Source organism: Pelophylax lessonae (assembly GCF_965119305.1).
Source record: "Pelophylax lessonae genome assembly, chromosome: 7".
NCBI lineage: Eukaryota > Metazoa > Chordata > Amphibia > Anura > Ranidae > Pelophylax > Pelophylax lessonae.
Window position 1 is genome coordinate 59,991,997 of NC_138774.1, and position 17,105 is coordinate 60,009,101.

General features: G+C 45.2%; 1 protein-coding gene across 1 annotated transcript in view; it reads left to right on the top strand.

The window, feature by feature from the left end:
* Nucleotides 1-14,300: 14,300 nt before the first annotated feature.
* APOM (apolipoprotein M) overlaps nt 14,301-17,105 on the top strand; it is a gene marked incomplete at its 3' end in the record, with an annotated part of 34,213 nt that continues 31,408 nt past the window's right edge. Inside the window, exon 1 of the mRNA XM_082264093.1 lies at nt 14,301-14,533. Coding sequence (XP_082120219.1) covers nt 14,420-14,533 — 114 coding nt within the window. The 5' untranslated portion in view covers nt 14,301-14,419. The remainder of the gene's footprint in view (nt 14,534-17,105) is intronic.

The window sequence follows — 17,105 nt, forward strand, 5'->3', positions numbered from 1 at the left end:
TACTGTCTCTCTCATCTGGCCTTTTTATTTATACCGCTAGTTTTTTCATTATTACTGCAGAGTATAAATTTTCTGTATAGAGCAGCCCTGAGTGTCATATACACCGAATACCCTACACTGCTTCTTATTTTCTTTATTACTGTACACAGTAATGTATGGTGAGCTGTAGGCACGGTCATTAGTGACCCTCCCCCCAACATAAAAATCTGCAGATGAAAGGACAGAGAAATTAGGATTTCAACTGCTTTTTGGCAGCATTTTTCCTTAACAGATAATTTTTTTATTTTTTTTCTTGTGCAATGTACCTTTGGATGTGCTAGAATGTCAGACAACTCCAAGGAGAGTCCATCCTCCAGCAAATCCCTGCCTGCTAGCCCTCTCCTATTCTGGGAGCATCTTATTACAGTCTGTGCTGGCCCAGCTCCTGTGCCCCTCCCCTTACTACATAACTACAGCTGCCCGAGCAAGAGTGAAGGGGAATCACGTAAATGACAGCGCTGAGGCTGCCGACTTCACATCCAAGATGGCAGCAACCCGCTGCGGTCTCCAGGTATTGTGGATGTCTAGACAGGGGAGGATTTTTCAGGGAAATACACATATAATCTTATGGGAAGGTTGTTGTGAAATGTCTGGCATGGTGACAGGGTCTCTTTAATCAGAGTTGTAGGTGTGTCTGGAGTTCATCTATAATGACAGGTCCTCTTCATATCAGAAACACATACAGAAGGCCTACAAGGGGATAATCTAATAGACACAATAATCTGGGATGATAGTACACCAGGTCAGGGTGATATCTGTAGACCAGAGACAACATTCCAGGGCCAGCTCCTCACATCTATGTATGACATGACAGCAGCCATGTTGTATAATGTGCCTGTCTCCATAGGACTGACCCACTGTGCTATACAGCTTAGTACCCCTGCCTCCCTCCCCCACTCTCCTCCTACATCCCCTCCAATGAATCTCACCTGCGAATCCGGGCCCCCGGCAACCAGAGACACCGGCAGTTATCAACTGTTATAACGCAGACAGGAGCAGCCGGCCAACTTCCGGGTTCTCACTCCCTGCCTTCCGCTTCTGAGGGCGAAGGTTAAAAGTGAGCGACTTCCGGCCTGTGGAACGCACGTTCAGCACCCACGCTGTAGACGCTGTTTCTCTTACTTCCGCCCTCACACTGTGGACGCTAGTTCTTTTACTTCCGCCCTCACACTGTGCATCCTGTTTCCGTTTCTCCCGCCCACACGTCGCTGTTGCTGTTCCTTTTACTTCCGCTATAGGCGCTGTTTCCTTACTTTCGCCCTTACCTTGTTCCCATTTTTGCTCTAAGGCTCCATTCACACCTGGGCATTTTCAGCTCCAAAAACGCTAAAAAAAACGTTTCCAAAACGCCCAACAAGTAAAATCCCATTCATTTAAATGGCCCCTGTTCACATCTGAGCGTTTTAATGCCTGAAGCAAAACGCCCAATGCTCAAAAAAGTACATGAGCTTCTTTTTGGGCAGATTACAGGCGTTTTCCATTGTTCTCTATTCAATCTAAAAACGCCTGCAGAAAAAACGCTTGAAAAAACGCCCATAAGGCTCCGTTCACATTATAGCGTATGGATCACGGGCAGAACCGCCGCGGTTCCACCCGCGATCCGGAGATTATTGCAAATCGCGGGACGCCTGTGCGTTGCCCGTTGATTTGCAATAGACCCCCAAACGCTGAGCGATGTTGCCGCGATTTCCACCTGCCGAATCGCGGTAACATCGCGCAAAAAAATCGCGGGACGCAATACGATCCAAAGAAGCTCTTGTACTTTTTTGGTCGTAATGCGTCCCGCGATTTTTTTTTTGCGCGATGTTACCGCGATTCGGCAGGCGGAAATCGCGGCAACATCGCTCAGCGTTAATCTCCGGATCGCGGGCGGAACCGCGTCGGTTCTGCCCGTGATCCATACGCTATAATGTGAACGAAGCCTAAAAACGCCTGAAAAAACGCCCGAAAAAACACCTAAAACAAAAACGCCCAGGTGTGAATGGAGCTTACCCTTTTAGACACTGATTCCTTTGCTGCAGCTGTCGCCAAAATCTCCAACTACGTCACTTCCGGGGATTCTACAGCAGCAATAATTGGAGATTTCGACGAGTTGCTGTTTTTACAGAACATAGGTAGCATGTACACTCTGGTGTTCTATCAGAAAACCCTACCCCGTCAGATTTCCCTACCTACGTCATTTCCGGTGCGAGTTCGTCATGCACCAGCTGTAGCCGCGTCACACGTCCTTCTGCGCATGCGCGGAATAGGTAGGGAATTTTGATAACATCGTAAGGAGTGAGGGAAAAGTCCTACTAATGGATCGGGAAGCGGCATCTCTTATAACAAACATACATCCGATCTCCATGGCACACACTGCGCCGAACCGACAATGGGACAATCCTATTCCCTACCCACACACCCACTTTCTCATTGTCGGGTCGGCGCAGTGTGGGGCATGGAGATCGGATTGTCGGGTCGGTTCAGTGTCGGGTCAGCGCAGTGTGGGCCATGGAGATAGGATGGATGTTTGTTATAAGACCCCGACCCGTTGGTGCGCATGCCCCGGTGTTCTAAAATTTTCTCTGACCCATGAAAAAATCGGACCTCGTCACTTCCGGTGGCCCTACGTCATGAAACAGCTGATGGGAGTCTCAAGTGCGCATGCTCACAAGACATTATCTTGGTTTGGTAAAATTATAACACATAGCGGACAGTTGCCTGAGAGGAGGCGGGGCTGAGGTGGGACGGAAGACACCGCCGCGTCATCTGCAGAGCAGAATAGAGGAGGCGGGACGGAGGTGCGGCCGTGTAATAAATGCAGGGCTTAAGCGACTCCTTCTGTTTTATTATCTTTAGTAATTATCGTATTATTTATCCTTAGGATTTCATAACATTTAGTATTTCTATGATACAAAATAAGAAATACTAAATGTAATGAAATCCTAAGGATAAATAATACGATAATTACTAAAGATAATAAAACAGAAGGAGTCGCTTAAAGCGGAGTTCCACCCAAAAGTGGAACTTCCGCTTTAGGGAGTCCTGACCCCCCGACATGCCACATCTGGCATGTCATTTTTTGGGGGGGGGAGCGGGTACCTAGTTTTGACAGGTACCCGCTCCCACTTCCGCTCGGAGCGCCGCGGCGCCCTGAGCGGAAGTTCTCCTCTCCCCCTCCCTCCCTGCAATCTTCTGGGACACGTCAGAGGTCCCAGAAGATTGCCGGCCAATCACGGCGCGCTGCGCGACTCGCGCATGCGCAGTGGGTACCCGGCTGTGAAGCCGCAAACTGTAACAGCCGGGTGCCCACAGCAGTGATGCCGGCGCCGAGGGAGAGGATCGAGGCTTCGGGCGGCCGCATCGCTGGACCGTTGGACAGGTGAGTAAATGGCTGGAACTCCGCTTTAAGCCCTGCATTTATTACACGGCCGCACCTCCGTCCCGCCTCCTCTATTCAGCTCTGCAGATGACGCGGCGGTGTCTTCCGTCCCCCCTCAGCCCCGCCTCCTCTCAGGCAACTGTCCGCTGTCTGTTATAATTTTGCCAAACCTCGAAAAATGTCTTCTGCGCATGCGCACGGACGACTCCCATCAGTTGTTTTGTGATGCTCTGTCCCCGGAAGTGACGAGGTCCGATTTTTTCACGGGTCTGACAAAATTTTACAACACCGGCACATGCGCACTAGGACTTTTGCCTGACCCCTTACGATGTTATCAAATTCCCTACCAATTCTGCGCATGCCCAATAGGACGTGTGACGCGGTTACAAGCTGCTGCATGACGAATCCACAGCTGATCTCAACCGGAAATGATGTAGGTAGGGAAATCTGACGGGGTAGGGAAATAAGATAGAACACCGGTGTCCTGGCAGAATACTGCTACCCATCAGAAAATGTAACGGAAGTGACGTTATGAGCAAAAAAATTCATACTGCGCATACGGTATGCGTTCCAACATGGCCGCTATGTGTTCCAATAGGTTTCCTAATCTGACAGAACATGAAGGCGGGAGCAGACATCTTCTCACACCCAGCCAAGTCTTCAATATCACACTTATTTTAGCAGTAAACTAACCTTATGTGCTGAAATATAGTATGACATTTTTTATTATTAAAATATTATTAGTATTATAGTAAATACAGCAACAAGCCTGCAGGCAGAAGGTGGCGACGCCCATTTCGGTACACCCCACACTTCTCAGCGCCAAACTATATAATGAAATAGTCTACTTCACTCAGTTGCAGTGAAATAGTCTTTTTCAGTATATAAGGTGAGTTCACTGCTAAAATAAGTGTGAAATCGAAGAGTTGCCTGGGTATAGGAACATGTCCACTGCCGCCTTCGTGTTCTGTCAGATTAGGAAACCTATTGAAACGCATAGCGGCCATGTTGGAACGCATAGCGCATGTGCAGTAAGCAATTTTGTTTGCAACGTCACTTTTGTTGCATTTTCTGATGGGTAGAGGTTTGTAGTTTGTGGTGCCTCAAGTCAAAAGTGGGATTTTAAGGGCAGGAGTAACAGGAGTAAGCGGTAGTAATGCAATAAGTAAAATTTATTTACAAATAATATTATGTACAAACTTTCAAGGTGAAAAATGGGTGAAGGCCCATTGTGCCAGTGAAAGAGGAAAAGTTCAGATGTGATAACAAGTGACAATTAAGTGACTTGATTTCGTTATAGGTGGTCCTGCTCTGCTGGTTCTCGTGTCAAACGACCGGAATGCATGCAGAGGAGGTATCCTATCGGTTATCCGACATGTTTCGGCCAAATGCGGCCTTTATCAAGGATGTCACCGATTCTAAAATAATCAAAAAGTAGTATCAAGTAATGGCAATTAAACTGAAACATAATTGTAGTGCCAAGAAACGCACAATATATAGGTTACATACATGTTGTATATGTCCACTTCCTAAGGTTGAGCCTCCCCGGAGTTTCTCCAGGAGCTACGGGAACAGGATGCTGTGAGGGCGAAATAGGTGGGTAGTTGAGTATAGGGAAGGGAGGGATAAGTTACTGGTAAATATACTGGGTAATAATTACTTGCTGGGCAGAAAGATCTGGTCCAGGAGTCCAATGTGAAGTTGGATATTCATCAAAAATCCCACATGGTTAAGGATTGTTCTGTAATCTGGTGGGGTACAGCATATAAAATTGCCAAGGGGGCAACGTGTAAATAGTATGAGCGAGAAAATTAATCCCGTAGGATTAAGAATCCAAATTTTTCCTACCATGGAAAACATTTCAGTCCAACTTAAGAAAGAGTGGGAAGATCAATTAAATGAATGCTCGCGGAATCTTATGATCTTATTGCAAGAAGAATATTTGAGACAAATCAAATCTCTTGATTTAGATATCAAAAAAACCTACGAACAATTGGCTCCCCTCAAGAAGGTACAATTATACAGTGTGCAAGAAAACAAACTCAAATCCCATTTGGAAGAATATGGCAAAGACATTCTTAGAAAAAAAGAGAGGACATATTGGCGTGACAAAAACGCCTTTGCACAAGGCAGGGCCTACAAATGGTCCAATCAACACCCCAATCGCCAAAATCAATATGGAAGACCTACTGACAGAACTGGACAACCCTACTATTCTTCAGACTCCTCCTTATATACCTCGGGTACGGAACAGTACAAGAGCAGAAGAAGAGGTGCCTTTAAACAACAGGACCCTCAATCCACAACAGATGAGGGAAACATCAAAGAAACACAACCTCAAGAAACCAATCAGATACCGAATGAACAAGTTACACATTCAGGGGAAATGAATCCACCCCCTAGACCTCATCAGATCTTCACAAGACCACAGACCGACCCCAAACAACAGGGGGTTCTCTTTGGAAAAACGAACACCAAACCTTCAAAAAAACAGAACCCACCGGAGAAGGAACCGGAGGAAGAAAAAGCTTCCGCCCATCCCTCTAAGGCCATCCATCAGGCAAAACCGACTAAACTCTCTACCCTCAGATTCTCTCCATCCACTTTTTCTAATACCTGACCCAACCTGATTGTACAATCTTGATCCAATCAGATTGCACAAACCTTACAATCTTCGATCCAATACAGATTGACAGACTGTGAGCCAACCATATTGTATGGACCTCATATTCGATATACCAAATCTGTTCCCCGTATCACCATTACTTAACCAACCATCGATGCCTGACTGTATCTCCCCCTTGCCCCCCTTCCTTTTTCTCTCACAGAAATTCTTCTTCAAATGATTGCTGCTAATTAATAATTTCTGTTTACTTTATCAATTTTCATGACCACACTGGTTTTCTATGTATCACTTGTACTTTTGCTATTGTCTACATTACTGTCCACTTCCTTCAGCCCCAACCCCAAACTCCATGAACTCCCGGCACAGCAAGCCCCGAATCCTTTTGGATCGGGGCACTCGAAGCCATATGGTTGGTTCTGCACCTTCCTCCATCTCCTCGGGGATGACTTGGCTTCTCACACTGTGTCGGCGGCCTCACTGGCACATCCGCACGGTCTCTAGGGATGCGCCTTGCTGCATGCAAGCGCACTCTACACTGTGCCACGGATGATACCAGATAGCGTCACACAGCACACCACTGCGCATGCGTGACTGCCTTTATAGGCCGGGGAACACTCTGAGCCTGTCAGTCTCTCTCCGACCGAGGGAGAAGGCAGACCCAGAGCCCTTATGCTGTGACCCTACCAACGATCTCCTTAAATGTAAGTTAGACTTGGAGGAGAGTTCCAGATATCTCTCCTACCAAGTCTCCAAGGGCTATCATTATTTTTAGTCCTAACCCTTACTATGTTCATTATATACACCATACTTCATACTATTTACACGTTGCCCCCTTGGCAATTTTATATGCTGTACCCCACCAGATTACAGAACAATCCTTAACCATGTGGGATTTTTGATGAATATCCAACTTCACATTGGACTCCTGGACCAGATCTTTCTGCCCAGCAAGTAATTATTACCCAGTATATTTACCAGTAACGTATCCCTCCCTTCCCTATACTCAACTACCCACCTATTTCGCCCTCACAGCATCCTGTTCCCGTAGCTCCTGGAGAAACTCCGGGGAGGCTCAACCTTAGGAAGTGGACATATACAACATGTATGTAACCTATATATTGTGCGTTTCTTGGCACTACAATTATGTTTCAGTTTAATTGCCATTACTTGATACTACTTTTTGATTATTTTAGAATCGGTGACATCCTTGATAAAGGCCGCATTTGGCCGAAACATGTCGGATAACCGATAGGATACCTCCTCTGCATGCATTCCGGTCGTTTGACACGAGAACCAGCAGAGCAGGACCACCTATAACGAAATCAAGTCACTTAATTGTCACTTGTTATCACATCTGAACTTTTCCTCTTTCACTGGCACAATGGGCCTTCACCCATTTTTCACCTTGAAAGTTTGTACATAATATTATTTGTAAATAAATTTTACTTATTGCATTACTACCGCTTACTCCTGTTACTCCTGCCCTTAAAATCCCACTTTTGACTTGAGGCACCACAAACTACAAACATTTCTTGGGATGGTGGCAGACACGACTATTAACCTTCCAATGTAAGATCCAAATCCAATTTTTTTCAACTGATGAGTAGAGGTATTCTGATAGAACACCGGTACACAATATAATGAGTGGACATTGTTAGTCTGCCCAATACTAACCAAAAACATGGCCGCCTCCAAGGCAGCTACAACTTTTTTCCTACTTACCCGGTGTTCTGTCAAAGCACTCAACTCATCGTGTACTGGAGTGTACAGGCTGCCGGGGTTCTGTGAAAACAACGGCTCGTCTAAATCTACAATTGTTGCTGCTGTGCAGTCACCGGAAGTGATGTGGCTGGAGATTTTGGTGAGTTGGAGTTTTAGGCAGAACACCGCCCTGACTGTGCTCCTGCAGGTGTTCTGTTGAAATAGCCAACTCGTCAAAATCTCCAATTACGTCACTTTCAGTGACTCTCCAGCAGCAGATTTAGACAAATTGGCTGTACTGCCATGTGCAGTTTGCAAACGTCCCATACCGACAGAGCGTCCCATATCGACAGAACCATTGTGTTCTGTCGAAACAGCCAAATGTCCAATTACGTTACTTCCGGTGACTCTCCAGCAGCAGATTTAGACAAATTGGCTGTACTGCAGGGGTGTCAAACTCTAATTTAATCGCGGGCCACATCAGCATTATGATTGCCCTCAAAAGGGCCGGTTGTATCTGTAAGACTAGATGTAAAGAGCATCCCCTACCATTACATAAGACGTCAAGAGCCTCACCACCATCAAAAGTTGAGTCCCCCACCCTCCCTTACATCACAGTGCACCTCCCTTAGCTTGTGGTGCTGCTGGGAAGAAGCTGGAGGCATTGCTGGAAAGCAGAGAGTATAAGATCTGGAGGAGGACTGGAGCTCTCCTGCAGCTACAGGAGAGGTGCGAGGGCTACATAAAATGGCCTGGAGGGCCGGATTCGGCCCGCGGGCCTTGTGTTTGACACCTGTGCTGTACTGCAATGCGCAGTTTGCAAACGTTCCATACCAACAGAGCGTCCCATATCGACAGAACAACGGTGTTCTGTCGAAATAGCCAAATGTCCAATTACATTACTTCCGGTGACTCTCCAGCAGCTGATTTCAACGATATGGCTATACTGCGCATGCGCGGGCGTGCACTCGACAAAATAACAGAAACCTCAGCGGATCTTCTAATCATACTGTTTCTGCGGCTTGTGCTGCTAAATGCTGCTCCAATTCAAAAAATCTGCTAAAGTCCCCTGGTAACTGACACTTCCTGGAGAGTCAATCTCCAGGGACCCCCCCATGGCTCTCAATGGTTCCTCCATCTGACTTCCACATTATTAATGTATCCTGTGTAACATCACACCCCTGTTCCCCTATCCTGTTAGGTTCATCCAGGTCCAAAAAAAAAGACCTAAATAGATTGGTGCAGTCTGATATAAATGAAGATAGACCCAACACAGGTCTGTGAAACTTGATGAATAGGAATTAATGTCGCAAAAGTAACATCTCTTCCCATTCTGCTCCGATACAGCATGAGGGTCTATTAACAGATCCCCATGCTGATCAGATTGGACAACACCTATAAGATTGGGAAACATGGGTGTCCGCAGAACTTTTTTCAGGGGGGGACATCATTTTAAGGTCACCCATGCTCCGCCCCTTTTCAACAATGTCATGGTGGGGAGGGGCTTAGTCATTATACTTATTTTGAGTATTCATTTTTAAAGAGCAAACAGCAGCATTTATTTTTAAAAGCATTTGTTAACCCTTAAAAAAAAAAAAATAATAATAATTAAGCATAGTTATACAGCACAGCGCTTTGCTGTGTAATTTGGACCCTTCTATCACCTAAAATACCCGGCTGATCCTGCCTGGCTATGTCCTCCCCTATGTAAACTGACCACGGTATACCATGGCTGCTGAGCCCTGACACCATGGTCAGTTTGCGTGCCTCCATCATCCGCAGGTCTCCTGTCCTCCTCTGTCCTCACTCCCTGCCTGTCTGCTCCTGTGTCAGTGCCCACCCCCCTCTTTTCCTGCTGCTTTAGCCTCATTTAAAGTTTCCTATCCTGTCTACAGTCTGTTTAATAATCCTGTGTGCCCCTGTGTTTGTGTTTTATAAAAATAAGCCATTCTTTACCAGTTTTCAGAGCGCCACTTGTCGCTCACGTGATCGGGCGCCTCTCTCCTCCTCTCCCCCTCCTCTCCCCCTCCCCTCCCGACTGACATAAGTGAGGAATCCTCGGCCCCGCCTGCTGCAGGCAGCTGTCAGACAGGGAGAGGAGAGAGCCGATGGGTCACAAGAGCGGTGCTCGGCCCTCTGAAAACTGGTAAAGAACGGCTTATTTTTTTAAAACACAGACACACAGGCACACAGGATTATTAAACAAACCAGACAGGATGGTATAAAGTGGCTTAACAAGCACTTGAAAGGGGAAGTTGAGATTCCAGGGGGGGGGGGGCATTTCCCCCCCCCCCCCCCTGCCCCTACCTGCAGACGCCCATGTTGGGGCATAGCCAAAAAAAGTCTGCTGAAAAAATAAACAGGGATAAAAAAGTTAGATAAGGGCTTTATCTGGGTTAGCATTAGGCTACATTTAGATATGTGGCAGTTTCCGCTCTACGCTTTAGATTGGACATCAGACAGCATTACAGGAGCAGCTTGCAGGCATTCAGGGGGCAATTCTGCCAGCTCCTGTTTCGTTTCTTTTTTCTAATTTTTTGGGTTTTTTTGGCAAACAGTGATTTACAATGTAATTTTAGTGCCGCAATCATAAGCCCAGTGATTGGTTTATGTTGCAGTCCCATTGACTTCAATGGACAGGTTTTACAGGCACTGTCAGTGAAGCCTGTCAAACTCGGTAGGCCAAGTCAAATTTGCTGAGGCAGCAGCATGGGTACAGCCCCCTCCCGCTTTATGTTATCTTTTTAGGTAGGCAGTTTAGGGACAGTAAAACCGTGGCTCGAATGCCTGTTTTTATTGTCCCTTTGCTGCCCATCTAAATGAGCCCTTAGTGTCAGTGCTGGGGAAGTAGCCGGGGAGAAGATGACAGCAACCAGCAAGAGATGTAACCTCCGCATCATTGGAAGTTGGAGGTGAGCATTTCTGGGGGGGGGGGGGGTTAGTTCCGCTTTAAAGGATAAGTTCATTCATATTAAGGGTGTAACATGTAACATGTTACAGATGCAGCAGCCCCCACGACCCCCCCTCAATCCCCCGTTGCGACAGCGAGTGGGGGTTCATCTCCCCTCACTCTCTGTCACAATTTAAAAAAGTTGCGGCCGTGCAGGACTTCCTCCTGCCGGCCGCATTATTCATTTACAGAGTTCTGTGAATGTGAGAATTACAAGTTCCGACAGCCTTTGCAGATGTCAGTTTGTAGTTTTCAATAAACTACCAGGGTGCTGTTAATCGTTCTAGGTAATTCATGAATGCTTCTTATCATTGTGTAACTTCTGTCTGTACAAGGTACAAGCAGACAGCTTACACTGACAGTCTGCAAGAGCCCTTCATTGCACCCATGATCTGGTGATCGTCTATGTCCCAAAGACAAGCTCTGGATATGACGCTGAGCACATGCACTCAACTCCTTTGGTCAACCATGGCGATGCCTGTTCTGAGTGGAACAAAAATAACCCCTGAGGAGTGGAAACTGTCTTGTTAAACCGCTGTATGGTCTTGGCCACTGTACTGCAGCTCAGTTTCAGGGTCTTGGCAATCTTCTTATAGCCTAGGCCATCTTTATGTAGAGCAACAATTCTTTTTTCAGATCCTCAGAGAGTTCTTTTCCATGAGGTGCCATGTTGAACTGTCAGTGACCAGTATGAGAGAATGAGAGCGATAACACCGAATTTAACACACCTGCTCCCCATTCACACATGAGTCCCTGTAACACAAACGAGTCACATGACACCGGGGAGGGAATATGGCTAATTGGGCCCAACTTGGACATTTTCAATTAGGGGTGTGCTCACTTTTGTTGCCAGTGGTTTAGACATTAATGGCTGTGTGTTGAGTTATTTTGAGGGGACAGCAAATGTACACTGTTATTCAAGCTGTACACTCACTACTTTACATTGTAGCAAAGTGTAATTTCTTCAGTGTTGTCACATGAAAAGATATAATAAAATATTTACAAAAATGTTAGGGGTGTACTCACTTTTGTGAGATACTGTATATACAATAACATTTTTATTTTTTTTATTTTTATATATATTGGGCTTTATTATATTTGGTGGTCACCAGTGGTGTACTCAAAGTCCCACCCAAATAGGTCCTACTGTCCCTTGACTCAGTAGCTTACATAGGATTTTTCTTCCCTCTGGCTGAATGGAGCGGAGGGGAAGCAAAAGAAAACTAAGTATATGCTGCTGGGAATGGCTAAATAAAGTGAATCTGCTTAGCTGTCCAGCATGGGACAAGCACAAGTTCACTTTAAAAACTAGAGAACATTGCTATTTAAAATGTTCATGGTTGGACCCTTCAAAACCCCAGGATCATAGACAATTTGATTTCCCAACTCAGACCACCTGTCATTGACTTTTTGAGAAAAATCTCACTCTTCATGTTGCAATTTACATATAATTAAATTTATGAAGAATGGATACAGAAGAATTTGTTACAGTGGAGGGGTAGATACAGAAACCTCAACAGAGAGATCTGAGCACTGGGGTCCTTATAAAGAAATCAGTGGGGAGTTTACCCAACAAACTCCACATGTAACATTCATTTTGGATAAACTTATTCTCTGAAAGTTTTCCCATTTAGCTAGTGTTCTTCAGCTTTTTAAAGAATTTCACCCGTTTTGAAATGCAAGTCCGAAGTTACAGTATATGTACTGTAGCTACTGACTTTTAAACACTTTACCACCGGAGGATTTTCCTGCTTTACGTCCAGGCCACTTTTTGTGATCCGGCTTTGTGCGACTTTAACTGACAATTGCGCGGTCATGCAACGCCGTACCCAAACAAAATTTACGTCCTTTTTTTTCCCACAAACAGAGCTTCCTTTTGGTGGTATTTGATCACCTGTGCGATTTTCATTTTTTGCGATATTAATAAAAAAAAGCGACAATTTTGAAAAAATAACTATTTTTCTAATTTAACAGTTAAAAAATATCCAATATATTCAATGTTTGTCATATATTTAGGCCAAAATGTATTTAGCTACATGTCTTTGACAAAAAAATTCTCAATGAGCGTATTTTTAACCGCTTTAAGACCGGAAGATTTTACCCCATTCCTGACCAGGCCATATTTTGCAATTCGGCACTGCGTTAATTTAATGGACAATTGCGCGGTCGTGCGACGCTGTACCCAAATTAAATTTATGTCTTTGTTTTCCCCACAAATAGAGCTTTCTTTTGGTGTTATTTGATCACCTGTGAGATTTTTACTTTTTGCGCTATAAACCAAAAAAGAGCGACAATTTTGAAAAAAATAACAATATTTTTCACATTTTTTTATATGAAATTCCCCCAAAAAAATGTAAAAATCAAAATTTTTTAACATTTTAGGCCAATTTGTTTTCTGCTACATATGTTTGGTAAAAAAAATCGCAATAAGCGTATTTTGATTGGTTTGCGCAAAAGTTATCGTAGCTACTAACTACGGGAAATTTATGTCATTTTTATTGTTTTTTTTTTTTAACTAGTAATGGCGGCGATCTGGCGGTGATCTGCTATTCTTTTTTTTTTTTGCGGGACTGCGACATTGCGGCGGACAGATCAGACCCCTAACTGACATTTTTGACACTTTTGGGGGTACCAGTGACATTACTACAGTAATCAGTGCTATAAATATGCACTGTTACTGTAAAGATGACACTGGCTGGGAAGGGGTTAACTTTTATTGGTGATCAAGGGGTTAATGTATGCCTGGTGCTTACTGACGTGTGTGGGGGGAGGGGACTGTGTGACACAGGGACAGATCGCAGGTTCAGCTATGCTGAATCCTGCAATCTGTCCCTGCCTGTCACTTAGGAGATCCGCCCGCTTTGTTCACACAAGCGGGCGGATCTCCACACTCGATCCCCCGACGATCGGGGAAGAGCGGCGGTGATCACCGCCGCTCCTCCCCTGGCCCGACTCCCGCTGTGACTGAAAACAGTGGGAGCGAGCCTCCAGTGGGCGCGCGCACGCCGCCCACAAGGGGAGGAGTCCAGCGACGTAGGTCTACGTCGCTGGATGATAACGAACCACTTTGCCGCAGTAGGCTCAACGTGAGCGGCCGGCAAGTGGTTAAAAAGCAAAACTTCCAACTCTGTCTTTCAAGAGCCCGAAGTTCTCACAGCTGATAAGTCTGCTGTGCTGCCATTTTGAATTTAGGAACCAGCTGTGATTTTCTGATCACTCACGACCAGCCCCCTAATGTGCATCTGTCAGATCATAGAACAAGGGGAGACTGGTTCTGTAGCCTTCTGGGATGTGTGATGTGAATCTCAGGAGTCTGCATGGATGGGGAGGGGTAGCTGAGGGTAGCCTAGGTGAGAAATGAGGAAGTGGGGGCAAGTACCTGCTTGCTACCCCCCCAAAAAAATACCGAGTGTGTAAAGTGTATGGGGGAGGGTTAGGAACCTGCACTGGCTAATATGTGGGTGAAGGTTAGTTTTTAGGTCTCTAGAACAGGGTCTTCCATGGTCACAATCTTTGAACTGACCATCCACCCCTCTATTAACACTAGGAGAGAGCTGTAGTTAATGATTATCAGGTGCAGAGAACAAGGGTCTCTGAGTGGGAAAAATAAACAAAAAGTGAAAAAGAGCAAGGTTCTCAGAGATAACAGGAGAGAGCAGAGGCACAAGGAGGGCAGAAGAGTCATTTTCCAATAGATTGCTTGCCACAATATTGTAGCTGTCGTGGAGAGACCATCGTAGACATGTTTAACACTGCTTGGCGTTATTTCCTCTACCTTTATGGCCTGGCCATCGACTCCCTCTTCGTTTGTGACAGCAGTGACCATCTGTCAGCGCCGCACCTCAATAGGACCCAGGTAACCAACAAACCATCCAACTAGAGGACTATAAAATGAAATTATACTTTCTCATGTTTTACGATGGACTAAATTAGATCAGTTGGGGATGGACAGACTCCAAAGAGTGGCACCAGTGAGACCCTAGGTTTTCTGTGATGGCGGTGATTGGCCCTCTAGGATAGTGAGGTGGAGAAGTTTTAATACTAACAAAGCACTGCTGAGATGTTACGCAGACTGATTAGAGCTCCAAAACAATGCAAAGGTTTTAGAACATTTTATGTGCAATAGGAATTTTGTGGATAAAGCATATGTATAGCCAGCACTTTTTGTTTTAGTTTAGAGTTGGGAAGTTGGGAAGGGTTAATACCCCTATCATATTATTTTTTTGCTTTCTGTGACCCGTTTGGGTGATCTGCCTTCACTTCCTGTCCCAGAGATGCAATAAGGGAAAGCTCTCTATAGTGATGCATAATCTCTTTTAGACAGTTGCCACCAAAAAAAGCTGTAAGATGTACCCTTAGCTCTTGTTTTGGCAACAATTCAGACATTTTGGATTTTCCATTACTTTCTGCATCTGTGATGATCTTCCCCAGGACAAACAGAGAGAGTGGATCTATCTAGTGGGGACATAGAAAGCAATATAAAAAAAAAAAAAAATTGATGGCGGTTCTAGGACAGGCCTTACTTCTTGGCTATACAGTGCATGCGGAAAGTATTCACAGCGCTTCACTTTTTCCACATTTTGTTATGTTACAGCCTTATTCCAAAATTAATTAAAATGAATTAAATTCATTATTTTCCTAAAAATTATACAAACATATAAAATTGTCAAAAGAATTTGAAAATGTGTGTGGTACACACAGGGCCGCTTATAAGGGGGGACCACCAGCCCTCTTGTAGGGGGCCCAAGCACACAGGGGGGCCCACAAAGAGAGGGGAATTGTGATCGACAACAAATACAGAAATCTTCCTCCAACACCTGAATCTGATCTCTCCCTGCTATCAGCTTTTATCTGTTGAGAAAGAGACAGTCGTCCCTCACTAATCCCCCTCCCTGTGTGGGCCCCCCCTCCCAGCACTTATCTCTGCTCAGGAGTTTATTTGTAACTTTGTTTCTCTCTCTCTGTCTCTCTGATCACTGAGCTCCAACTGCCCAGCCTGTATATTTTTCTCATCTCATCTTCATTTTTATTTAACATTGTTTTTATTTTTTTTTAGATTAAGGGTCCATGTACACGGGACGCTGGAAATGGCCGTTTAGGAGCAGTTGGGCGTTTTTTTCAGAAGCCCCTGAACCCATCTACATTTTATCTTATCTGTCCATGTACACATGGTCGTTTACAGTCATTTGCAGGCAGTTGCGTTCAGGGACTTTTTTAAGAACGCAATTATTTGCGTTCGAACGTGTGTTTCCCGGCGTTTGAAACGCACAAACGCGTCCAAACGCGCCTGAACGCGTCCGAACGCGTCTGAACGCGATGACCCGCGTTTAGCGTTTGCGTTTTTCCATTTTGAAGGGGAATAATTTTTTTGACTTCTAGGAACGCTTCTAAACGCAAACGCCCACAAACACCGCTAAACGCAGGTACAAACGCGACCGAACGGACGTTTCAAACGTCCTAACAATTCCAGCATTCAAAGGGACTTTTAACAACGTCCCGTGTACATGGAGCCTTAGCAGGAATTATGCAAGTTATGTTATATTTGTGTCTGATAATCGTGATTTTGTTGTAATTTTAGCTAAAATTATCTTTAATATTTTCTTGGGGGGGGGGGGGGCCTGCAAGGTAGTCTGTATGGGGCCCTGCGATTTCTAACAGCAGCCCTGGGTACACACAGTTAATTAATTTCTGCCTTGCAACACTGACCTATCCAAAAGAGGTTTGTTTCTCTCTCTATGCCCAGCAATCTGATAATGGAGCTACTATCAATGGAGGTCTTGAAGGTCTACACATGGTGTACCTCTTGTACTCCCTGCTCTGTCAATAGATTAGATAAGGGCACAGCAGAGTCAACAAACCTACACAGTATCCTACATTACCCTTTATTATGCAACCACAAGCAACACTGACCCCTGACAGGAAAGGGGGAATACAACTAAGTCTGTTTTTTTATGATCCAGATAGAGGATACTCAGAAGTATAAAGAATATTTATTGGGTTGGGTTATGCATGGTTTTATCACGTTGGATACCAGAAAGATCCACAAGTAAGGCATCCGATTATAGCTTTGTGTGTGACAGTAAAGCAGGTCATAGACTATGTGATTTTGCTTGATTCCCCTATTAACACAGTCAGTGTTTATTGGGGGGAAAACACTTTATAACTGCTTCACTTGTCATCAGGGGCGTAACTACAGGGGTTGCAGGGGTTGCAATTGCAACCGGGCCCCATGCTCAAGGGGGCCCGTGCGGCTCCCCTGTACACCTGGATAGGAGGGGTGGCGGGGGCAGCATGTAGAGAAATCACTGTCCTCCTTTTTCCTCCTATAGCTGCAGGAGGAAAATGGAGGAGATTGGTTCCTCTGTATGCTGCCCCCGCCACTCCTCTTATCCAGTTCACTTGTGTAATGCTGTCTCTGGGCCACTGTG